Source organism: Salarias fasciatus, chromosome 23 (assembly GCF_902148845.1).
Source record: "Salarias fasciatus chromosome 23, fSalaFa1.1, whole genome shotgun sequence".
Classification (NCBI taxonomy): Eukaryota; Metazoa; Chordata; class Actinopteri; order Blenniiformes; family Blenniidae; genus Salarias; species Salarias fasciatus.
The window spans coordinates 16,671,618-16,697,639 of NC_043766.1; the positions used below are offsets into that span (position 1 = coordinate 16,671,618).

At 39.7% G+C, this 26,022-nt stretch overlaps 2 protein-coding genes across 3 annotated transcripts in view; one reads left to right on the forward strand and one right to left on the reverse strand.

Moving 5' to 3' along the window:
• Positions 1-3,218: 3,218 nt before the first annotated feature.
• Positions 3,219-10,528, reverse strand: alkal1 (ALK and LTK ligand 1). Of its 2 annotated transcripts, none has more exons than XM_030083162.1 (6): positions 10,203-10,528; positions 9,593-9,871; positions 7,211-7,264; positions 6,486-6,569; positions 5,191-5,264; positions 3,219-3,726 (listed from the first exon to the last, which is right to left on the reverse strand). In XM_030083162.1, exons 2-5 carry the CDS (start codon positions 9,861-9,863, stop codon positions 5,200-5,202), a joined length of 474 nt encoding a protein of 157 aa, XP_029939022.1. In that variant the 5' UTR covers positions 9,864-9,871; positions 10,203-10,528; the 3' UTR covers positions 3,219-3,726; positions 5,191-5,199. The 2 variants fall into 2 exon arrangements, with proteins under 2 accessions (XP_029939022.1, XP_029939021.1); XM_030083161.1 differs by having other exon boundaries at positions 9,593-9,875.
• A 10,100-nt stretch (positions 10,529-20,628) lies between these two features.
• The window catches only part of obscna (obscurin, cytoskeletal calmodulin and titin-interacting RhoGEF a), a 43,685-nt gene continuing 38,291 nt past the window's right edge, over positions 20,629-26,022 (forward strand). The window contains exons 1-8 of the mRNA XM_030083686.1: positions 20,629-20,668; positions 20,749-21,015; positions 23,861-24,022; positions 24,175-24,279; positions 24,418-24,684; positions 24,919-25,188; positions 25,299-25,565; positions 25,659-25,922. Coding sequence (XP_029939546.1) covers positions 20,629-20,668; positions 20,749-21,015; positions 23,861-24,022; positions 24,175-24,279; positions 24,418-24,684; positions 24,919-25,188; positions 25,299-25,565; positions 25,659-25,922 — 1,642 coding nt within the window. The remainder of the gene's footprint in view (positions 20,669-20,748; positions 21,016-23,860; positions 24,023-24,174; positions 24,280-24,417; positions 24,685-24,918; positions 25,189-25,298; positions 25,566-25,658; positions 25,923-26,022) is intronic.

Consider the following 26,022-nt stretch of genomic DNA (forward strand, 5'->3'; position numbering starts at 1 on the left):
TCTCTTAGCTCACCCAAACATGTCCATGAAAGGCTGCAGGTCTGTTAATACAAAGATTAAGAAGAAATCATTAAGCCAATGTTTAAATAACCAGAATCATCAGAAATACAATCGGAAACAAATTCTTAACTTTTTTTTTTCATTTTTCCAGGGTTGTCATTTTTAATTCATTTCATAAATGAGCATTTATGTAATTCACACATACAGCAAACTCGAAGCTAATTGTGAATTAACTCTTAACTATGTCACATGTCAGGGTGCAAAAGCAGATTGTGCTGAAGGATGCCTCGCAGTTAATCTGTGTTCAGTCTCAGCCATGGCAGGCGTCACAGCGCACGCAGTGTGGGGCATGCAGAGGGGGTGGCAGGGACTCGGTGCCAACACCTCCAGCACATGGGATCAAAGACTCTGCAGCTGGCATAGAGAGAGAGAACTGCAACAGCTCATTTCCTATCAGACTCTACTATTTAATGCTCAGGGTTTTTTTTTTTCTAAAAAAGCAATTTAGGGGTCAATCCATATCCAAAATAATCTCGTAGAAACGTAAGGCTGCCTTCTAGCTTTAAGATTTCAAAGTCAGTCATGTTCATCATCTTCACTGTTTTGGCATGATTCAAGCACTAGTGACAAGCTCACAGTGATCATTGTACTTCATTCATATTTTATCTGTCAAATTCTTCATGGAAGTGGTGTTATCTGAATGTGTATTATTGGTGACTCATGTGGGATTTGTGCATTCTACAAAAGACAGGAAGAAGGATGAATTAATCATGAGACATGGAGTGAATCGATGAGCCCTCTACAACAATTTTACAGCCATCAAGGCTACCGTGATCACTATAAATAAGATGGTTTGCTTGAATGAAGCCTTGGGGTCTAAAAAATTGGATTAAAGTGTTTACTTTTGTGACACAATTCCTCTGTGAATAGGGGGAGTGGGATTTATATACGTCATCAGGAACCAAGTTTAGGTTTTAGCCTGAAATATGTCAGCAAATGTAAAAGGGAAAGCCAAAGTACAATTGTGTGTAAAATGTTAACACTCAGTTACTTAGGGAATGAGTCCGATCTGGTAACTAGGATTTCTTCGAAAGTCCTGTGGTCAGCCTGGTGCAGCCACTTCAAATCACATCACAAGAACGACAAAAGTGCATCTAAATTTCTTCTGCTCTCTGGTGGAGCGGGGTGCTGTCTGACAGGAAGCGAATGGCACGGCTTTGGTCTCTATTTACTATTTATTACACCAGAATTTCTCAAAGGTACCAGAGGAGGGATTTGGTGCTTGTGTGTAATTGTGTTAGAGCCCTCCCACATGCTGTCCCCAGTGCATCTTCTGTCTCATCTCCTAATCTGTGCTGTTTGTCTTCAGATAAGTGATATCCTCCTCAGATTAGGATCCGATGTCCCCGCTCTGGCCATCCGGAGGGAAAGGGATCCCCGGCACATCCCCATGAGGAGCAAGCTGTATTTTTAGCTGGTCTAATCCTTTTATAGCGTCAGCAGAAAACATCACTCTTTTTCCTTAATTGGTGATGGTAATTATTAGGTGCCGTGTGCCGGAGCAAGTTTACGACTCTTACAGTAGTGGCCATTTGGGTTATTTTTTGCAGGCTCCATCATAAAAAAAATAAATTTGGTGAATCATAAATTTCCAAGTGGGATCCCGTTCCAGTGGAAGTTGTGATTTGTGGAGCAGAGGCTGTCAGCCATTTTATAATCCTGCGATACAGGGCCCCCTCACAAGAAGTTGGAAACACTACACTACAGATCACGATAACACTGATAGGATCTGTGCATCATCAGCTGGAGGAAACATTATTTAAGTGCACTTTCACTTCACAGCCCTTTTGAATTTGTTTTCTGTGATTTTTTTCTTTAAATCTCACAACAGGCCATACATTGCTGAATAATGCTCAATCCCATGCAACAGACCTTTTCCACTAAATCTGCTGAGACACTGCTGTGAGAGAAAAAAAAAGAAACTATTGTAATCTTTGGCTTTGCAGTGTTTTCTTCTGATCTAAGAGCATCACTTTTGTTATACTCCCATGTATAATTTATTGTTTAGATAAAAAAAAAAGAAAAAGACAGGAGATAATCACTGTTATTGTTGCCCAGGTCTCCGAACTCAACACAAAATAATACAGCAGGACAAAAACAAGAAAACAGGGGATTTTGTTTCATCAGGAATTTTTTAACTCTGTCTAAAATTGTGCACAGACCTTTATTAAATGGCTCTCACACCTTCATTCCCCATTAAAGAGTTAAAGTGAGGATGTCCATGGTTATTTCCACTAACCAGTAATAAACCCATCAAGGCAAGTATGCAGGATCTTTGAAAAGAACGCAAATCAGAGTTTTGAATTTGCATCAGAGTTTGGCGAGTGGAGTCGTTAAGTGATTTTAAGTTTTGGGAAATGTATTATCGGGCAGCTTTATTCATCAGATTTTCATAATCATGAATGTGTTTGAAGCGTTTCGCACTCTAGACTGTATTTGTAGGCTATAAGAGACTTTGCTGTGGCCAAAGTAATTTTCAAAGCCTTCAAAAACAATAAAATGATGATTTTAAGCAAATAAAAAACAAACAAACAAAAAAAACCAACCTGAATATTGTGAACCATGCTGTTGAAAAGTGCACATAAAAAAGAATGGAACCTGTGATTACTTCAAGAGTTTGCAGAGATTCTAATCCAAAGAATATTTGGTTATGTTGCGCTGGTGTTGCTCAACATCTTGTTGAGTCAATGATTCAACGCAATGTTATTTGATAGCTATGATTAAATGTGTAGCTGCCAGAGATAAACACGACAATTTGCCAGAGTTCTTGCAATGAACTCCAGAAAGAAGACACAATTCAGCGTTGGGAGCATCAGACAAGCAGTGACAAGATACTGTGTCTCAAAGGTGCTGAAAACTGGAAAAAACAAAAGCTTGAGCCAAAAAGAAAAGAAAAATGGCTTTCCATTGCCATCGCTAATGAAATCCAGTCTTGCTCATGTTTTTTTTTTTTTTGGTCGGGATCATGATAACACTAACACTGAGCACAAGACTGTATGAGTTGTCTTGAAAAAGAAAAATTGGAAATAATGCCATCAAAAGCAGACCACACTGTAATGAGCGGTCTTTTCCCAAGAGATGCACGCAGTCTCATCCATTGCACCGCCCATGCTTCATTCCACTCATCTTCAATAATAGAAAAATGTGCTGTGCTTCAACATTTTTTATTGTTCAATACCACAGTGTATTATCACCACTGTTATTATTCCATATGTAGGCATTGCCAGCAATCACTCAAGTGCCAAATAAAATGTAATGAGGACGATGGCAGAGCATGTCATCAGTGAGATAGTTGAAGTAAAATTCAAATATTAGAAAACAAAAGAGCTTTCTCTCCATCATGCATGACATTCACAACCAAAAATACTCTGATTTGGAATGACTGTGAAATTAGTAAGGTACATACCCTTTAAATAAATAGGTACATTTGATATTAAATTATTATTTCCTTAAAAATATGTGATACACACAGTTACACTGTTAAAATAAAAAGTAAATTCAGTCAAAAAAAAAAAAAAACAGGAATGTCCATCGGCATTTTTTAAAATAGCAACAAAAGAAACAAAAATAGAAATACTATAAAACACAACAATGTTATTATGACTGCTGTGGATTTGAAGGCACTTCCTTGGCAACACATTGATCCCTCTTTCTTTATGCTGGGACCTGAAATGAATTAGCACAACATAAAGACTTTATAAGAGGAGGACATATTCAGTTTCTGGACAGATTGAAGCTTTTGCTTTAAGAGAAAAGAAAGACAGAAAAAAAACCAGTAGTAAGTTCTCTCCCTTGTCCACCTTGAAATCCCTGCCTTTCTAAGTAATGATGCCAATTTATAAACCAGTCATCGCTGGTCTCCTGCTCTTCGGTGTTATGTCTGAGCTTCTTTAGAAATGAAGTGAATCACTTAATATGCCTTCCAAAGCCTGCCATTTGTGATATACAATCGTCACATTTCTGAGAACAAGACCTCATTATCTGATTCACCTTATGAACCAAATGCCTGGAAATGTGCAGTTTTATTCACTACCTATACCACGAAAAGAATCTATGAACTGACATGACCGCTTGAGTTGTTGAACCGCAACAATGGCTTCTCAGGCAGACCTACACAGAATTTTATGCCTGCTGTGTTTAAAAGTGGACGGCGGTGAACATTTCAGACCTGCGTGTCGTCATCATAGACGAATTTAACAAAGAAATGACAACTGGTACATCCAGCGGTACATCCGGCAGTGCTCTGCTGACGACAGTCTGAGTCTCTCTATTGTTCTGTAGCTCATGTCTGAAAGGTTAGCCTAAGAAGCTGATAAAGTAAAAGCATTTCTGAAAAACAACAAAAAAAAAAAATCCCTTTTCAATGTAGCTAACCCGGAGGATTGACAAGCACATGCATGAGAAAACATTCCTATATTCATCCAACAATCCTGGAAAACATGCTGCTGTCACCTCAGTCAGTTTTTAAAACTTGTGCCGGGGATGTCAAGACAATAATGGAGGATGGTGTTACATATTTACATTTTAATGTCTCCCTGACTTTCTTGAAGCTGGAGACATAAGATCATATATTACTATCCTGCAGTAACTTCATTTCTTACATGAACTTGACAGAATGACTTACATGTTGCTAGTTACTTGATTTAAATGTCTAATTTATTTCAGATATTAGAATGTGAGCAATCTGATCATTTGCCTTCTTTTCTTGTCTCTCCCTCCACTGCTGTGATGGTGCCGATTTGAGTGCAGCTTCAGTCAACTATAAATAAAGTTGGAATTAGAATTTAATGCGCACGAGCATCATTCTGACAGAGAAAAAGTTTCCATGTGTCTGCACTGCCAAGAAACACAACAATTTTGAACCTAAAAAATGTTGAACAGATGTAGAAGAGATAAATTTTTGATTGTTCTGTGGGAGAACTGGTTTTTTATACATAAACATTAGATTACCGGTGGATCTGACCAAGAACAACAAGGAATATCATCTTTGCGAAGCTGAGACACAATGTGCAATGTCCATCTCAATTAACAGCTGTTTCAACACATTAGAGGCTACAAACAAAGCAAAGCATGTGGACGGCAGAGGAAGCCTCACCCAAGAAGAAGAAGAAAAAAAACAAAGTTACTCACACGCAATATCTATGATTGCATGCAGAGTGGACTCATTGCCAATCGTGTTAGCAATCTTGCACATCTTTTGTAGTCTGAAAAAAAAAAAAAACACAATATGCAGTAATTATCAACATCATAAACTTCTCAGAAAATAAACAGTTCACAGTGTGAAAAATAAAGAAAAAGATACGTATAGTTAATAGTACCTATTAAGTTTCTAATTATGTTGTAAAAGTGTAATTGTGAATGTTCTAAGGTTCAAACCTCTTACACTAGATCAAAAATATTTAGATAATGTTACTTCTTAGCAATAGAAAATACACATGTTCAATATAATACACATCTGCTAAGAAGATGTCAAAGGATGAAAAAGCACTTAAGAGACTGCACTGACGTCAGCGTGTCACAGTATGCTAATTCCTGATCGAGTGTGTAAAGTTGCAATGTTCCTTTAAAGGGAGGCCGTGCATGTAGAGCACAAGCTCAATCATGCTTTCTTATATCGCCATCTGTAAAATTTGCATGAGAAATGAACCATAACTGCATTCTCTGCGTCATCCCAATCTGAAAGATGGATGTATCCTGCGTGTGACCCAGTTGAACGTGTCTCCATTTGCCCACCGAGCCTCCACGTCTGGTTACAGCTGGATGACCCCTCAATCACTGTCACGCTGCCTGATGCAACTTTATATTTGTCAAATAAAGGAGATGTATTTTAAAACAAACTCTGTTCTCCTTAATCAATTTCAATTGAAATACTGAATTTAAACATTTTCTAAGTTGCCATGTGATCATCGTAATTTTGTGATCTGCTCAATTTTCAATTTTTGTGCGTGTGTGTCTAGGCTACGACAGTGGCTTACAACTATAAGAATACAACTTATTCAAACAGCATGGCAAAACAGAACTTTACACCACACCCTTGTCAAAGGTTCTTCGCAGTAAGAAAGGCTGTTGTAATCCTGAAACATTTTTTCAGTCTTCAGTCTGTTCTGTCCCAAGTGTCTTCATAACTCATGTAATTACAAGACAATCCAAGAATCTCGATGCATTGCATAACCCTAGAAGTCAAAACGCCGCTTCAGGTTTGACAAAAACCTTGTCTTCAAATACCAAATATACATATAGACTTTTAATTTCTTTAAGTTTAGTTCAAATCACCAATTTAACACATTAGCGTAAGTTTTGCTCCCATGAAGACACACACACACTTTTGTTTTCTTCTTTTTACAATAATGATGACAATAGTCATAAAAGTCAGCGCACCAGATTTGAACCGGTTTGAACCAAACAGAATTGAAAAGCTCACGTACATGCTGGTCTTGAACAGTCCCTTGTGTTGTGGTAAAGTCTATGAAAGTGTGTTTTGCACTCCGATGAGAACTTGACTTGTCCTGCTTAAAAGAAAAAAATCTCATCAGGCAACAAGAAGAATAAAAAAAAACAAAACAAGATAAAAACCCTCTTTTTATCTGTTTTAAAATTTGCTAACATGTAAAGATGGAAGCCACTGCTAGTAATCATGACAGAAGATCAAGCTAACCACAAAGTGAAAGTGAGCAGGGCAGCATCACAAACTTGGCGAAGGAGTCAGAGTTCAACAGGAATTAGAGTGCTGGGGAATTGAGTCTTCCATTATAATCACCTTTAAGCGTTTCTGCACCAACATTTAAGTTTGCAGATTTTCACACCAATAATGAAGTCTACTCAGGTCCTAAGACAAATAATCAGCTTAACCTTGCACTGCCTTCAACTTAATACTGTCGGCCCCAGACCATGTGCTGTTTCTCAGCGCTACTGCCCTGCAGCTAAGCCAGACAACCCTCTCCTGACCCACAGCAGTGCCAGTGTTCACAAAGACTTAGTCCTACTGTATGCCGATTCACAGGAATGAATGTTTTTTTCCCTGAGTGATAGAAACAGACCATTCCCAGCCAAGAACTGCATATTAAAAAGGTAAAACTATGCCATACAAAACAACCAAATACTGTGTAAAATGTCACACTCATGGTTACATCTAAAGCAGGAATTTTCTTACCTCCGAAATGCTGAATGAATTTGCCTTTCATGTTGGCATCTCTAGGAACAATTTCTGAAAAAAGAATACGAGTGTAAACTTCACAGGTAATATCCGAGCAAAGTTATACAGCAGCCCTGGTGACGATAGACAGTGAAATCACCACTTCGAGGCTGGACCCTCATGCATGAACGTTTTGGTATCCATATTTTTACGTCATGCCCACACAATGCCAGACCGCAATGTTCCACATTAACTTTATCCACAGTGAATTTGGTTCAGCTGTGCTGCAGCAAACATGATGTTTCCTGTCATTGATCAACATATTTATGCTTTTTTTCTGTTAGCACTTCGGGCACCAAGCACCCCCCTCTTTTTTTCTGTCGGCACTGACAGCATATGCAGCAATCTGCTAACATACCGGCCATGTTAACAGGCTAAAGAGATTATTGTATGGGACTGTAATGCTCATCAGAATAAGTCCATGTAAGTCATTACTGGGCTAACAGAACATTAGTCCCCAAACTCCAGAACATATATCGCTGTGACAGCAAAGCATAGATGAACAAGATATACTTCTGTACTTCGTAAACCGGCATAAGAATCCCTCAAACGTAAGAAGCGCCTCTGAAGTTGAGGGATGGGTGCAACCCACACAAAATTATTCTAGGCTGTCAATAAAATAAGAAGGTTTATATGACTTATATGAGGTAATTTAAACGTGTTTAGAAGGACATTGTAAAGACCAACATGTCACAAAGCCAGACTCTGAAAATGGCAACCCCTGCTGTTCCACTGTACAAACCTTAACCGCTGTAATTGTAGGTGCTGACAAATGTATGTCAACACCAAATAACAGACATAAGACTCATGGTTTAGGATTAATTTGATGGGTCTTATATATAAATGGAATAACTGCATCAGAAAATAACTGAAAATGGAGTTCTCCTGTATTTCATATATTTACTAGCTGTCAGTGTGTTGGCACAGATATGGCTTTAGTAGAAGACACAGGGACCACTGTGGCATTAACAGATACACACACTGAGTGTACAGATGCTTCTCTTTCCCTCTTTATTGTGTGTGCAAAATATCTATCCTTGTGTGTCCATGAAGGTTTGGTAATGTCACGCGCACCGTTTGCTAATATGCAGCTTTTAATATCCTCAAAAGATAAATTCCATCCACTCAGTGGTCTGAGAAAGGTACTTTTCCAATTGCATAAGCGGGGGGCCGAGATTTTGAGCAGAATGATGCCTGTGCGCTACCTCTACTATATGATCTAATGGATTGTGATGGCAGCGAGAAACTGGAATTGAAGGCAAATAACACATTTTCTTTAATTTGCTCTTGATTAACTTCTTAATAGCTGTGTGGCACCACCCATCACTTTTAAACGGAATTAACTTTGACTTTTAATGACAACAATACAGTGATAAATGAAAATGAAAAGAAAAGTTTCATTTTTCCACTTCAACACATCCTTCAGTCTCAGATTTCAGACACATCGATATTCAAGATTTACTACAAACCATTCTGCATACAATACTGAATTTCAGGAAATAAAGTCAGAGCTTGTCCCTAAATATTCCACATTTAGAAAAACTACAGCATATCATAAGCTTAATTTCTTTCTAGGAAAAACATGTTTTTGTAAGTTTTGTAATAAATTATTGTTTTATTAAAATTAGAGTGATGCACAAAAATCTTGTTTTTTCACAAATAATAGAAATCCTGAGCCTATGGTCTTCTCTTGTCAACTTTCCATTTAATAAATAAATGTCTGAGGGACTGTAATAGCGACAGCGGTATAGGACTGTAGTTACATGGATGTGATTCAATATCATGCTGTCTTTTTGTACCTAAACTTTCTAATAAGGTTTACAGTTGACTGGAGATGGTCTCTGGGACATGACGGGTTTACGTGCATCATTCATGTTTATGATTCGCCCATGAATTATTCTGAATGAGTCATTCATAAGTTTATAATGGTGAGGCTCCTCCCACATGAATTTATGGTGCCAGTCCATGTCTCTGTAATGTCAGTCAGTCGTGGTTTGAAGGAGGCTGATATGCAAGAATATCAAATTCAATCAATATTCTGCACACATGATGCAGATTTTCATTTACATTTATTAAATGGCCTCTTTGTCATAAGTTGGACATTTGAGAATAAAAACTGTGGATGAATTGTGTTCTTGTGAGATAACATTGAAAGCATAGAAAAAACTACATTATCCCCAAGTGGACTTCATGAATGGACAGCCTTTCATTCAGACAAGCTAAATAAAGGTCCTGAATAAGATGCACAGCACTGAGCAAACCAATGACAGCTGTCTCCAACTGTAAAATGGGGATTATGCTTTCATCATCAGGACCTAAAAATAAATCTTATCAGCTTACCTATGAGTCTTCTGTTATCCAGCCTAGGGACATAGAAAGGCTTTTCATGGGAGGAGAACTTCATGTCTTGAGCTGAAGAGTAGAGTCCACTGCTGCAGCGCCGAGAGACGAGTTTGTTCCCTTGCTGGCTGTCTCTGATCACCTGTAAGATCAGATCCAACAGGGTCCTTCTCTCTTTCTGCCTGACCTCCTTGCTGTCCATACACTGACCCGAGGTGATGAGCAGAAAAAAGATAGTCAACAGTATGTGCCATTTCCTCTCCACCTGCATGACTTCACCTGTCTGAAAAACACATGGGAACAAGTTGTTTAATGGCTTCAGGGTTTCTGTTGACTCACACAGTCATCTTCACTTTAACTGTGAGAATCAAAACTTGGACATTTTGCATCATGGCTATTACAAAAAGATAAATCATCAGTGTCATTCCTCACATTTCGATAACTAATTAAAAACACCCCATATGAAAATGCTTATGCAAAACCTGTAAAATTGAATTTAATAACTAATAAAGACCGCTGCAGCTCAGTTTGAAAAGCTCCTGCGTTCTTATTTTTCATTTCTTCTCTCTCAAGGGCAAAACTAACACAGTCTATCTAACTTCATACTTACTGCTCGAGGAGTTAAAGATGCGTTTGCCCTGCAGTCGGGACACAGTTATCTTCTGCAAATTCTTCCAGTCGTTGTCTTTGATCCCGATTAAAAAAAAAGAGAGAGAACAGCTGGCTGTGCTCACCACCGTCTTTCTTGAAATAATGCCTTCCTATTTATACGAAGAGCCACCTTCTTGAAGGTAATACAATCGATTTTGAGTGGGTGGTAAAGCAATGTTGACATCTTCGGTGTAATTTCTTCCACTGACACTCGCTCACTTTGGCGTGCGCCGCTCCTTTACGCACCGAGCCATCACTAGTTTTAGTTATGCACAACCATTTAGTTCCAAACGAAGCCGCTTGTCTGACAAAAAGAGAAAAGGTTTTGCATATGAAAAACAGCCGTAGTTATAAATTTCCCCTGAAAAAAAGAGAGAGAGAGAGAGAGAGAGAGAGAGAGAGACGGAGAACAGGTCGAGCCAGACCGTGGCGCAGTTGCGCGCAAGGCAGGAGTTTTCCTGAACGGAGCAACTTGTTGGTCGTTGGATGCGGACAAGAATCTGCGGGCCTATAAGCTTCTAGCTGACCTGTCAGCGTGCCGATGTTTTTGTTCGCCGATGACCAGGTCTTGTGACCGCCTAAGCACAGCAAAGAATGCACTTCCAGGAGCAGCCTGTTTCAGCCCCTGAACAGAAATTTATATGAGCGGTACTGCTCTTATGAATTTTTAAGTTAGACATTAGTTGCAGTTGAAAAAGAGTAAAGGAATGAAATAATTAATTTACACATGTATGAGACATATACTACTACTACCACTAGTAATAATACTAATGATGACGATGTTAATTGTTATGATAATGATAAGAAGAAAGACGAGGGATTTATTATTATTGTTGTTGTTGTTGTTCTTCTTCTTATTATTATTATTATTATTATAGTGAACAATGTTAACACTGTATCATCACAAAGATAGAGATCTGTGTGACTTCAGGTGTTAGTTGTCAATGCTTTTACCTTCATCAGAACTTAACTTTAACCTCATCTTTTCACTATTCAGTCTAATTCCTGTTGTTGCACAGCCTGCCCTCTGCTTTACATCAGCGGTGGGGGTATTACACTGAACTTTGCATGAATAAATGAAATGATATCCCTTTAGCAGATAATGAAAAGTGAACCCGGGGTGTAGCTTCAAGGGAACCATCAACTGACCTGATGTGACCTGAAGTGTTTGCGGTTAGTAATAATGAGGGATGAATAAATGGAAATAGTTGGAAGTTTGACTGATTTAAATTTTTGCATTGATTATGCTTGCTTAGATAAACTCCTACAGGAAAATAGATAAACTGTGTGTAGCATCAGTAGTCATCCAAAATGTCTGTAGTTACAAACAATTGTGGATGAGTTTTTTGTTTTAGGTATTTAAAGTGAAGTTAAGATAAATATAAACCTAACTGATATCACACCAAGAAAAGTTGCAACAGTGCCATCATAGAAAGAAAAAGGTCAATATGAAAAGAGAATTGCACAGCTCAAAAAGACCACAGCAGAAAAGATGGGATGTCCAATGCTACAGAGAACTGTCACAGAGAGCTGTGAGCAGTGTCCTGCTCAGAATCGATGGTGCCCATCCATGTCCCTGTAATGTCAGTCAACAGTGGCTTGAAGGAGGCTGATAAACAAACAAACAAACAAAATCATCATGTACATTATCAACCAAGACAAGGATGAAATAAGGGCTAGAGGGCAGAATTTATTTTCACATGGCATTCAGATACATTTGCTGCACAGATGTCACTTAAAGTATAGGCTTTAGTCGTGGAGGGGAGGTCTATTTTAATGAAGTGTTGAAGAGAAGTTTATGTTACAGATCAAGCCTCTGATGAGAAAAGCTGTAATGAAGTATCGATGCTGTGCTAGATCCTGGATGAACAGAGTGAGTTATTTCAGAAAGAACAGCCAGAATAAAACTTATGCCAATTCATTCAATTCATATGAGGGTCAAAATAAGATACTCACACCGGATAGGATGTAATTATAGGAGTAACGACGACTGCCTCAGGGTGTTCGAGGAAACTATTACTGAAATATGAAGCAGGAGACGGCCAAAGAAGAAAAATGGAAAAGCAGAGTATGAACTCTGAACTCTGCTACAAAGGGACCAGGACGAAGGTAAGAGAGTTGAGGAACATCAACAAAGTGCTCACACAGACACAGAGACAAATACAAAAGTGACGTGAAGGTTTTGTGAAATGTAGAAGTACACTGATTTCATTAAGAGAAACAAAGAGATGAGATATGTGGATTGTAACTTGTGTAGGTAGTAGAACAGGAAAGAAATCAGTAACCATCATTTTGATGACAATCCAGCATCAGGTGGCAATCTGGAGGATGAATTTAGCATTCAAGAATTTGAAGAAAACAAAAACAGTCAAAAACCAATGATTTGGCAGTTTCAAAAGAACTTGTGTGCATATAAAGAAGTGAGGCAGGGAGCACTCCCAGAAGAAAGAAGCATTAGTGCAATTACTTTGAGGGGAAGTAATGTGTTGACAAAGATATGCAATGAGTTTATCAAAGGCTGGGCATTAAGGAAGAAGAAAATGAATTGGGAAAGTTAGTAAAGCAAGAGCTGAAGAAGATGCAAGACACCTATATGATGAAGATGAGAAGACAGTAAGAAAAGAAGGAGAGCAAGAGGCTCAATGGGGGGAGTTCAGACCAGAGGACATGGCAGCTGTAAACCAGGAAGAAAAATAAATAGTACAGCGCTTTAAAAACGATATAATGGGAAGACTGTCGGCTGAGATGATCTACCAGCGGGAGCTTAGAAAAGTTAGAGCAGCAGGTTAAGTTTGAACTAGACTGTTTCAATCCATCCAGGACAGTGAAAACAAACAAAAAATCAAGGTGTGATTACAAGTGTGCTGATTCTTGTATTTAGAAGCAAAGAGATGTTGAAAGCTGTTGTAACCGCAGAGGGAAAAGCTGATCATAAAATTGTGGGGAAAACTGGTTGAGTCAAGGAGGAAGTGAAAAGTTAAGAAGAGAGGTGAAGATCAGTAGCCAGCAGAATGGCTTCTTGTCAGGAAAGACCACCATGTGATTTCTGCTCTGTGAGTGATGATGGAGAAGTACAGAGAAGGCTACAAGGACTGCGTTGTTCCGTTGTGTGTGTGAAGGGAGTATGTGATCGGATGCTGAGAGCAGCTGTGGCAGTGACGGAGTCAGAGGTGAAGGAGAAGTTTGTCAGAGGTCATGATCCAGGACATGAATGAGGGGCGTCTGACAGCAGTGAGGTGAGAGATGGAGCCTCTCAGAGTGGAGGTGGGGTTACAACGTTACAAGAGTCAGCTCAGCCGTTCCTTCATAACATGCAGACTAACAGAGGAGGTCAGGATACAGGAGTCTGCTCCCTTTAACGAGCCTGTGGTGAAAGGGAGCAGAATGAGGAAATCCTGTAAGCTATATGTTCTGTTCAGAGACGTTGACACTGGCCAAAAGACAGGAGGCTGGAGGGGGCAGAACTGACCATGAAGAGGTTGAGGTTTGATCACTGACAGTGACCAGAATGTGTGTTTCAGAGCTTCACCATGTTAGTTCCCTTTTGACTTTGAACGCTCTTCTGGAAGCTAACCGTACAGCTCCCAGTAAGTTATGAACACGCCATAACTTACATGACTTCGCATTTGAGCAAAAATAGCAGAGATAAAAGAGTCTAAATGACATGATGATTGTTTTTCTTTCTTTGTGTTGTGACTTTAGGCCAACTTTGAGATTACTCGTCTTCACTATTTCCTGAACAAATACAGTAAAGGATTCTTACAATAAAAGAAAATGCTTACAGTGATTCTTACAGTAAAAATTGCAAATAACCCCGAGGATAGTTTACAAATCTGTAGAATTGTGTTTTGTTTTTTTTGGGGGGGGGGTTTTTTGCACCTCTTCATGTCGTATTAGGATTACATATAACAGAGAGTTGACAAAAGTAATAGTTTCACTTCAGTTTTTGGAGTAACCTGAAGAAACTGTTTTGGATAAAGGGGGATCAGTTAAGGTGATTAGAATGGGGGAAAAAGGCAGGACAACGATGCATGAGAGCAAAGTTGAGCGAGAAATAAAAATCAGAACAGGATGTACCAAAACAAGTGTCCTGTCATCACCTGTATCACTGAACAGATGGCTGTCTGGACTCAGAAGGATGTTTCATATGTACATGCTATCACATTAGTAGTTCTTTTCATTGAGTTCTTCTTTGTGTTTGTTTTTGTGTGAAAGTGAGTTACAGGTGTGGCTTGAAAATGAAATGAGGAAGAGGACAGGATTGCTTGAGAAAGGAAAGACATATTTGTGAGAATAGTGAAAAAAAGCCAGCAGGCAAAGATTAAATAAAGAGTGCTTTTTCTCTCTCTCGCTTTCCGTCTCTCTGGATAGTCTATATTTATGAAAACCTGCACTGAACAAAGATGTTTCACCCTGAGAAAGTCTTTAGGTCATTGTTATCAAGTGTCACGCTCTGCAGAAGTCTCTGCTGATGCCAACAAAGTTTTACAAGAGTAATTAACAGCAGAAGATGTAGTTTTACTACCATTCCCACTCTCAGTTGTATCAGCGAGGGGCAGGTAAAGCTGGCACAAGCGTTGATAGTTCATTATGCCTCACCCGCTAGGGGGCGCTGGTTAAAACCACATGCAGTGAAAGGAGACGGTCAGGTGTTTGTCACATCAACAGCTCAACACCAAGACGCTGGGGTTTGTGGTGAGGAGGCTCTTTGTGTTTTTTGACCAGTTTATAAGCGTCCAGTTCTTTCAGTTTCCTCACATCATTTAGTGCATCGTGGCCTTGTGGTTAAACGCTAGTTTCTATTGTTTAAAGTGAAGAATGCTTTAGTTTTTAGCATTTTCAAGAGTTGTTTGTCAGGTTAAACTGAACATTAAGACAGTCACCACAAGGGGGTTTCGCACCGGCCACAGAACCTTGGTGAGGCTCTCTGCCAAAACTTTCCTGCATCTGATGGAGTTGGAAGAAGATCTCAGCCAAGCTGTTAGTCAGATGTGAGGAGCAGGTACGTGTCTGAAAAGTACATTAAAGCTCCCTCAGACATTTATTTGGACATTTCACCTGTTGGGATCTGCAAACCGGCATACACTTTTTATAGTTTATTAAAAACTTTTGCTCCTGTTCAAAGGAGCTGGGCAGCAGAAAAGGAGGTGGCAGGCCAACACAGCTGTCTATCAGTCAGGATCCCATCTCCACCAGTTCTGTGGAAGTATGCGTGTTTTTGGTGTGTGCTTTGTAGTTATTGGGAGAAATTGCTGCACATTTGATCCCTCCCAATTTAATCGTTGATTTGTTTCCAGCTGACTACAAAATGTGTGAAAGCATAAAAACATAAGGCCCAAGGTTTCAGTGGCAAGTGGCTTGCCCATTCAGCCACTTAATAGTGATGTACTGCCCTCTTCTGGCTTATAATTGCCACCACCACAACCTTGGAACTGCTCTCAGGATGTGATGTGCACTCAGTTATTAGGTTTATGTATCTAAAAAAAAAAAAAGTGGGAAAATGCACTGCTTTTGCCTTCACATCTAGATATTTGAATGACATTGTGCTGACAGAAATTTAACGTTGCGTGCAGTGGGTATGCTACAGTCTGACTGTTCCTCGGTTGTTTCTGAGCTTGAGGTCTTTCTCTGTGGGTTTTGCATGTGTCCCCCTTCACACCTAGAGTCTGTCACCACAGTAACTAAAACTTTGGAACGTTCAGGGGTGGAATTTTCATGCAAAGATTAATAACAATTAAGGTCAACCTGCCTTACGTACCATGGCAATTGATCTCAGTTGAGAGTTTAAAACTTACAAAAAGTTGAATGCACCTCAAAAATTCCAATGAAACAACAGATATCCTCTCACTGATGTTAAGTTGTCTATTATTAAGTTTGAAATGTAAATTTGAACGTGTCTTTGAGAATTTATACATGGCATCTTAGATGCTCTGTAAAGACAGTTCCTAAGGGTAGAACAAATAATCGTGAGCAAAATAAAGGAAAAGTGGATCTCCCACTTCCTTTGTGTTTTATTTATTCACACAGTGATTTTAAATGCCATACTAGCAGACAGCTGGAACTTAAAACAGCAATAGAAGATTCATTTGAATTTCTCAAACCAATCACAGGAACAGATTGTGCTCTGACTGTAGAAATGACTGAAGATGTTGTGCTGTGATATCGCAAAATCATCTTCACCCCAATACCTGACTACAGCTCCAGATACAAGAAAAATCAAGCAATGGCTGCACTCTGGGTCACATGGCCCAGACAATCCAGAGTGTCCAGAGAAAATCCCTGGAGCAGGAGAGCAGACCACTTACTGCAGCTGCGGTTTCAGAGTTTCAGGTGATGTTTTTGAGTGAGGATTTTATGAGCTTTGCAGTCTAGAAAACTGATCCTTTCTGAAGTATTTACCTTGACAAATAAAACCCATGACAGGCATGCATGCTGGCAAATTTATAATCCTCAAATAAATCCAAAATTCAGCCACTTGTGGCCCATTTCAAAAGCCACACTGTGTCTTGCATAGCAAGACTGCCCATTTCATTTGCTCAAGCCAAAGGCATCTAATGTCATTATACTGTACTATTTTCATAGCTATAAATATACATCAGGAATGTTTTCAACAAAAATAACTGGCGCATTATAGTGTTGCACAAAGAAGTACTTGAACTGATTTACATTTTAGATAGTCTGGTGTCGTCAAGTTGGTCAGATCCCTGTTTGCGATTCGATTTGTGTCTCGACATTAAGTTGCTTTACTATGACTGTTGTCAGGTGTAGAAAGTCTCAGGAGTAATGTGAAGCACAGGAGGGGCAGTGTTTCCAAACATGGACCCAGAGGCTTAGGTGGAGTGTTCAGCTGTTTTGTCGAGTTCTAAATTCACTCAGCAGTTCCTCATATTGCCGTGGTTCCTTTAACATTGCTCTATTTTTAGAGTTCGTGCTCTATCAGTAGGATGCTGCATGCACAAGGGTCCATATTTTAAGATGTTTTCTTGACCTGTTAGCAGTCGTCACCATCAGAGAACTTGATTTGAAGGGAAATACGTCCTGGTCAGAAATGAACACCTGAGACACTGTTAGATTACCTTCTTATCTTTTCTCAGATATCTTTGAAAACTGAAGAAACTCTTCTGTAAAGTGTGAATGCTTTTCCTCAGTGGGTCACTGTTTTCCTTTCAGTGACGACAAGTTCTTTGTCGTATGACAGCAGGACGGCACCGAGATTATCCTGTCGATAGAGTTTCACTGGACTTAACAGTGCTCAGTGGCACATGGGGCTGTCTGTCAAATTGAGGCGTACACAATGCTTATGTGGGTCTAGCTTCGTACAGTCTGCCTGGGGGAAACTCTCAATCTTCAAGTGTACATAAAACAAGGCTTTACATCCACAAGCCAAGGAACCTGGCTGGTTGACACTGGCCATTTCTGTGTAGAATGAAAAGAGACATTGCATGGCTACCTGCTCATGGTTTTTGAGCCCTTGATAGGTGGTGAAATGATATTATAGACATGAGTCACTGTTTGACCTTTTGCTCTAAAAAACGCCAAGTACACCACAGTAACGTATTGTGTGTCTCTGTGTGTTTCCCATTTGTAAAGTTTTTTCATATATGGACTCACAATCAGTGACCCAGTGAAACTGGAGCGTTGTATTGCTTAATCTTGTGTGACCTTTCGGCTCTGGCAGTGGTGGAAACTCCCTTTGGACATCCACAGACTATGGTCTTATTAACCTGAGCTTCAGGACGCTGACAGATGTGGGACAGTGTTGGAAAAAAGGATGTCATTAGACTAATTATTCCGTATAGTGTGTCAGTTTATTTTTGAATCTTTGATCATTTCATTTCACTGTCATTTCATTGGCAGATAAACTGTTGCAAACAGTTTTATGTTTTAAACGGACAATGTGGTGAATACTCACATTTGATATTTTTTTTCTTCTTGCTTTTTTTAAGCATGTAGACTGATGAATCAAACTTTGTTAAAATATTTCTTCATTTATTTTTTTTTGAAAGACTTTGCCTCTGTTTGTGTTTCCTCAAATTTGAAATGAATTCTCTTCCACTCACGCCATCAGTCACACTGAAAAACCATCAGACACACTAAGCCTGGTGTGTACATTTTGATTGTTTCGGGATGATTCTGTTGATGCTGGACATGAGTTGCCTCACACGTTTGGAGTCAAAGCTATCTTTGCCCTCATACTGACAGAAGGCTATTTTGGAGGGTAGTATGTGAGGAGAGATATGTCAGCTGTTCGACACCACGCTCCATCACAGAGAGGAAAAAAGAGAAAGCATTATAGACGGTCAATGTCTTGGACTGGGATGCAGGTTGCAAACCTGGACGCGCTCTTCGCTGGCTGAACACTCGTTGATAATGTTAAAGGCTTTATTAGAAACAAGATAACACTGAGACAGATCCGTTGCCAATGTGGATGCTTCAGTCTGCTTTCTTTTCTTTTCTTTTTTTTTTTTTTCCAGATGAAGGGTTTTTGTTTTTTGTAACTGCTGCAACTGGAGCACCAACAAGGATGCATTCTTTCTAGGTAGGTGCACCACTGCAGGTGATTCAATCTGGCTTTCTTTTTCATTATTTTTTATATTAATCCATTGAGGTTTTGATAAATTATTTCTGCTATTTATTTGCTTACCTTAAGGTAACCCTACGAAAGTCAGCGTTGAAGTCAATAATTTCAAAATTCATGTAACTCTCTCGATTGGTCAGATCTTCCCTAATTTCTGTGCAATGTGGAGTTGAAGCTACTGAATAAAATCTAATCTTGCACAGTAGTGTCAAAAGTCATTGAAATAGATGTTTGCAGTTTTTTTGAAGATCAACAGTTCCTTTTTTTGCCCTGCAAAAGAGTGTTTTTAATGTTTTGCACTGGTTTTTTGTTATTGTGTTGGAGCGCAGATCTGTTGAATTCAGCACAGCGCGTTGGGCCTCTGTTGGTATTCTAAATAACTGTTTAGAGAGACAAAGTCACTGAGTGACGCATCACGATCTGCTATTTTAGCTGCTGAAGCTGACAGGGTTCACTCTGCGTGGTTAGAGAGCACCATGACCTGTGAGAGGAGTCAGCCTGGAACTGTTCTATGTCCTCAATATGTTATCATACATTGCGATGGGCAGTTTTTCTTTTGCCCTTTTTGTTTGTTGTTGTAAAGCGTCCCCTTCCTGGCCTGCTTACATCCAAAGCGATGGAGTTGGCATCACAGCTGAGTCTATATTGGTGGTGCTGAGCTCAGTCAAGTGAAGTGACAAAGATTGCTCTGCTCCTCATTACTCAGGCAGGCTGGCACGCCATCGTATGAAAGACTGATACACGTTTTAATGGGCTCGTGTTGCCATTTTTGAAAGGGATAGTTTATATCTGTATTAGCTGCAGAGGAATTTGTTTAGTTTTTGAAATGTAAGTGTGCCCGAAGTATTCCAGACTGAATGTGTCGATGCATAGGTAAGAAGGACATTTGTAAAAGTACAAAATTATTCCCTAAAGAAAAAAAGAACATTGATTTTTCTGAAGTACAATAGTGAAGGTGATTTTTCTCCCCCATTTCATTAAAACACAATGCTCTCTTCTTTACACATGCCCAAACATTATGACAGTTTGACTGGAATTCGGTGATTGGCAACATGGATTCTCCAGATTTATCAGTAGCAGTGATGCACATTTTTAAGCTTATATCAAAGTTTTCAGTAATAAAGTGCGTCATTGTCCATATCAATAAAGACAGAATGAAGAACGGGGATGATACACCAACAACTTGTATTTAGGCAGGATTTTTATACTTTTGAAATGCTAACAAGAAGTCAGCAGAAGTCCTTTAATCATTATTGAAGGAACGTGGTTACTTTAAATTCATCAACATTGGCACCTTCAGTATAGATGACTGTTAAAGTCAGCTGCTTCCACCTTCTCACTGTAACTCAATCATCATCATCATCATCACCATCATACAGTCTAATACAGTTTTAAGAACGAGAGACGCACACAATGCTATTATTTGTGTTCAAATACATGGAGTAAAACAAAAGAAGTGGTAGAGAAATACTCAAGTAAAGTACAGATATCTGAAAACTAAACTGCCCATTCTTTTTTATTTCCCTTGGGGAAATTCATTTTTTTCATCAATGATGAATATTTCTAGAACATGGAGGTGCAACCGCATTACAGCGCTCCAGGGAGCTGATGGGGGGTCAAACGTCTTGCTCAGGGACCCACAGTGCAGAATTGCAACAAAAGATCATGAGATAAAACTAAACTGTAGATGACTTATTGCAAATTTATCCACACACTTGATTTGATTTATGTCTGTATTGTATTTACAGACCTTCTGCTGTTGTGAAAGCAAAGGTTCCCCAATCATCCTGAAATAAACAGCAAGGACATGGGAGACAATAGGCCTGCAGGGATAGTCGCTGCTGCCAGTAAGTTTTCTTCGTAAAAGCAACTGTACTTCAGTGTCACTTCTGTGGTCTCTGATGTTGAGCATGTGTTGGTTTGCCAGAGAACCGTCTGCAGGTGGTGAAGGGCCTGGAGGATGTGGAGGTGTCTGAGTGTGGGAGCTGCTCCTTCGATGTGACTCTCAACCTTGCGTACATAGAGGGCACGTGGACCAAAGATGGGATGCAGCTTAAGTCTAAACCCAACTGTCGCATCAGCGCGCATGGAAAGAAACACTGTCTCATACTGAACAGGGTTGCGCTCGGAGATGCCGGTTTGTTCTCCTTCGAGGCAAACGGCATCCAGACATCAGGCCGACTCTGTGTCAGAGGTAAGGCAACGTTAGCTACTGAGCTATCTCCGCAGGCTGCCGGTGCCGGTGGAAAGGCACGTTTTATGCGAGATGTCCTTTCTGGTTCAGCCCTTAGGAGTTAGGGCTTAAAGGTGCTGCTAAGTGATCTACCTATCAGCAGTCAGATTCAAACGAGCAAACTCCCAGTCACAAGCTCATTTCTGTAGCCTCAAGGTCACCACTGCCCATTCCCATTTAGACACAAGTCAAATTCCAAAAACACTGGGAGGAGGTGTTGAACGTGAATACAAAGCCCTTACTGTTCACAGTAGAAGGTGACTTGTGAGGTATTGGAAGAAGGACAATCAATTTAATGTGAAATACAAGATCATTTTAAATTTAATGGCAGTGACACTTATTTAAAGGCTGGTTTGAGGTCTAACAGTTGATGGTCTGTTTTACCATAGTTTAGCATCAACTCCTGGAAAACCAGTCTATAAATGTCTGCAAATTATTAGACCAACTTCTTGAGTTTTGATTAAAAAAAAAAAAAAAATCTTCTTCCATTCTTATGTGATACATGATTTGACTATTCCATCTTGTCTGTTGGATTTTTGATTTTATAGCACTCTGAATGAGATGAGAGCTCTGGACTGCAGGCAGACCAGTGGAAAACTTTTACACTGGAACATTTAAGGGTATTTCGTTGTGATAGGCGCATTTTGAGATCTCACATTTTCCAGGTGAAATAGACACGGACTTAATTGAAAGCGATGTTATCATAGTAGAATTTCATATTGACCTTAATCATTTTTCTCACATTGATAGTACCTTGTCAGATGTATAAGCTATCTGTAATAGCCCCACATGCAACCCCACATCTTCAAAGATGCAGGCTTTTCAACAATCCAGAACAAGAGTGACGCTCCCTCTTGTCTTTGGTTGTGCTGGATGGTCCAACTGTGGTTTCTAAAAAATAGAAAACTTCTATAATTTGATCACAAAACAGCTTCCTCAAACTGTCATAGTTTAAATGGAGTTATGTTCAGAAAAGATATTGCTGTGTTTGTATTAGACTTTCATTTGTTAATTTTTTTTTCAAGATGGAGTTTTAAGTTGTTCATGTGGATTGTGCGCTGGTTTTTTATTCTAATCAGTAGTTTTCAGTCCAAAATCTGAAGTTAATGCTGTGCTTAGCATTAAAAGCTTCCTATAACCAAGAATAACATAAGTCCTCACAATGTTTAAAGTTGCATAAAACAGATGTATAAAAGAAAGGACTTTTTTTTAAAAGAGCGTTGGATAAATATTACTATATTCAACAGTCAGTTTTTAAGAGTGCATTAATATTTTCGATATTGACAGTAGGTAAGTCACTTCACTTCTCTCTGTTGTCGGATCTACTAACCGACACTGTGTTGGTCTAATTACAGATTTCCAAGTTTTCAGTGGGATTTTATGATTATGACTGTGAATAATAATGATATGTTCATAATATTTATTCCTTTGCTCTTTAATTGTGGTCTGATAAATGCACAATAGTAATTAAATTACCAACTAAGGATGACTCAGTCTGTCCTTCCGCTTTCTCTCAGTCTTTCTGCAGCCCCCCCTGAGCGTCTCAGTGGTGACGAAGATGATCATTAAACCTAAGTCATAGTTTACAGTCAAACATGCATTAGGAAATATAGACACTAGGATTCATAACCTTTCATGGTAGTGATCCACTTATCGTTAGTTTAGAGGGATGTGAAATGACTACCGACACATTTTTATGTCTTAGCTGCAGTCAGACTGCAAAAAAAAATAAGAAAAAAAAATTGGGTCAGGGAGAGTCACTTTAGCTTTGTGTGAGTACAGGAGCAGAATATACAGTGCAGATAAACCTTTAATTTGACAAACTTATCAGTGCTTATGTATCATCTACATCGCATTAAGTTAATACTGTTCTTTCTAATGACATTTCCAGCTGGAATTAATGTGAGAAGTATTCGTTCTAAACGTGTCTTCATATTCACCCAGGTAGGAGGCCTCTCAAAGTAAACTGAAGACAAAATCTCTGCTTCTGTTGCACTATTCCCATGTGATTCCAATGAGCATATTGAAAGTTGTTAAGAAACATTTGTCAACAAGTAACACCCTGGTCCCTGTGGGCCATCAACGTAGAAACCTGAGGCTAATAACATGTGAAAACTTGTGTGACTCAACCAAAACTACCTGAGCTCACCAGCATTTAATTAGATGAGCCAACCGAGTCAAGGCTGCAGCACAAACTAATGAAGCCAACCGAATGAGGGCCAAAATGTTTCCAAAATATTAGACCAAGTAGAGTTGACCTGATTCAATTCAGTCTAGAGAGAGAGAGGAGTGAGAAAGAGAGACTCTGTTTTTATTTTTAATACAAACGATCATATTTTATACCTGTTTACAGTTACAGAGCTTTGGATGCAAAGGAGCCCTACAGTTTTTCACTTACTTTTTTTAGTTCTTTGCCATGCTGTACAGACTTTTTGCACAAGTCACTGCCATTAAACTGAAACTAATTATCTGGAATATCCCCCTGCCTTGTTGGAAATGAGGTTGTATTCATTTGGTCGCGTGAACCAGACAATTACTGTGCAGGGTCAAGTTTTAGTCATTATCAATCTTTGGCCCAGACCTGAAATTGAACTGATGAGATACAGCAAAAATATGGTAGCACTTTTAAATTATATATTTCAATGTGACTTATTTTATTATTATTATTATTATTGTTATATTCTTTATTTATTTGCCTATCAAATGTATTTATCTGTATGAGCTGTGCAGTAAACAGCTATCAGTCTCTGAATGCATTCGGATCTTTGTGACTCGAGTTTAGATTAGCTTGAATATCTTCTGCCAGCCAGGGAAATCTACATTGTGAAAGAGCTGGAGGATGTTGATACGATGGAGCGACAGCCCGTAAGCTTCCTGTGTGAGGTCAATCAGGTGGATGTGGATGGTCGCTGGTACAGAGATGACAGTCGGATCCGAGCCGGAGAAAGCATCAAGATCAGACATCAAGGTGGGAGATTAAACCCTTAGCTACCTTCTTTTTGTAAAACTGATTTTTTTTTTATAAGCCCCTGGATTGTAAATCACAGTTAAGAACACCAAATTTGACCTTAGTTAATTACCTTGAACATTATATATTCATTGACCATAAAATGTTTCTAGGCAAAAGTCACTGCTTGTCCTTCAAGTCCGTCAGACCAGAACATGCTGGAGAGATCAGATTCACTGCCGAGCGTGTCTCATCCTATGCAACTCTCACGGTAAAAGGTGTGACCACCATACTCTTCTCAGACTAACGCTGAAATGGAGTCAAGGTATCAACAGCAGTTACCATTTCAAGATTGATCTCACTCAGTGTATGTTGTTTTTGTTGTTGTTTTTGTTTTGTTCTCATTCTGACATTAGAGCTCCCAGTCCAGATAATACGTCCGCTGAGAGTCAAGATAGCTATGTATCGTCACCGAGGTTTGCTTGAGTGCCAGGTATCACGACCGAATGCCCAGGTCAGGTGGTACAAGAACAGAGTGGAGCTGCTGCCCAGTAAGAAGTACCAGCTAATCAGCCAAGACATCTACAGGCAGCTGACCATCGATGACGTCTGCTCGTCAGATGAAGACACATACACCTGTGACGCAGGGGACGACAAAACATCTTGTCAGCTTTTGGTGGAAGGTGGGCTGCTTAGTGTCACAGGACTCATACTAGTAATCAAATTAGTATTTTTGACTTGCAAATTGTTGCAAATTTTATGTCACTTTAATTGCGAAGCAACGGGAAGGTTGATATTTATCATCAAAATATGCTAACTTAGAGGATTTCTATGCATTTTTACTTTAAATACAATCCATGTTGTGATCATGTGAATAAGTGCAGTGGTATTGATGTGTGTTGTTGCTATGCATGCAGAGCAGGCAATCACCATAGTGCGGGGGATGAACTCAGTGGAGGTGATGGAGCCAGAGCCCGCACTGTTCCAAGTAGAAACCAGCCTGAAGTCGGGGCGACCCCCTCGGTGGACTCTGAATAAAGAAGTTCTGGAGCCATGTGCAGCAGTAAACATTGACAGGGAGGGAACCCTCCACAGCCTTTGTCTCACCTCTACAGAAAGCTCCATGTCAGGTCCTGTTGAGTTCGTTGCTGGCAAAAGTCGTTCCACTGCTGAGCTCACTGTGAAAGGTGCGGTTTGAAGATTTCTGTGAATGAACACCACATCCCATTTATCATGCGTTTTATTTTATCCGGTTTTACCCAAATCTTGAGAATGGCTGTACATGTTTATCCTCTAGAGCGACCGCTGGAGGTTGTCCACCATTTGAAAGACGTGGAAGCGAAGGAGAACAGCTCTGTGACCCTGCGTTGTGAGTTTGCTCCTTCTCCCAGAGTGGTGCGATGGTTTAAAGGCCGTACACCTCTGAAGACCTCTAACAAGTACAGCATGAGGAGGGAAGGGAAACGAGCCGAACTGGTCATCCATGGCTTGACAGGGATGGATGGAGGGCAGTACCGCTGCATGGCAGGAGGTTCACAGAGCTCAGCGCATGTTAAAGTGGAAGGTAAAACTTCACCTCATGCTTTTTCTTTATTTTTTTTTTGAAAAAAGGTATGCTTTTAATGTATAATAATAAATTTTCTTTGCGTTTCTGTAGTGCGAACGTTGAAGTTAGTCAAACACCTTGAGGCAGTGGAAATCGAAGAGGATGGCTTTGCCTCTTTCTCGTGTGAGCTCAACTACGTGGTTGCCAACGTTGAATGGCTCCTCAACAGTGTGCGCCTGTACTCCAACGCCGTCAACAGGATTCAACACATGGGCACAATGCACAGTCTGACGATCAAGAAGCCTCGACCTCAGGAGAGCAGAGTCACCTTTAAAGCAGGGCTTCTCACTGAGACAACAACCTTAAAGGTCAAAGGTCAGCTATGGGATATTTGGGAAATTATCCAAGCTTTCTTGATGGAGTGTTGACAAACGTGCTCCCGTTCTCTGGTCAGGCAAATGTAGTAAATAGGGTA

Coding starts and splice junctions, on each gene's coding strand:
- alkal1 (XM_030083162.1), bottom strand. CDS start 9,863: ATGCAGGTGGAGAGGAAATGGCACATACTGTTGACTATCTTTTTTCTG. Junction 6,570..7,210: donor ATTCATTCAGCATTTCGGAG/GTAAGAAAATTC, acceptor TTTTCTTTTAAG/CAGGACAAGTCAAGTTCTCA. Junction 5,265..6,485: donor GGACTGTTCAAGACCAGCAT/GTACGTGAGCTT, acceptor TTTTTTTTTCAG/ACTACAAAAGATGTGCAAGA.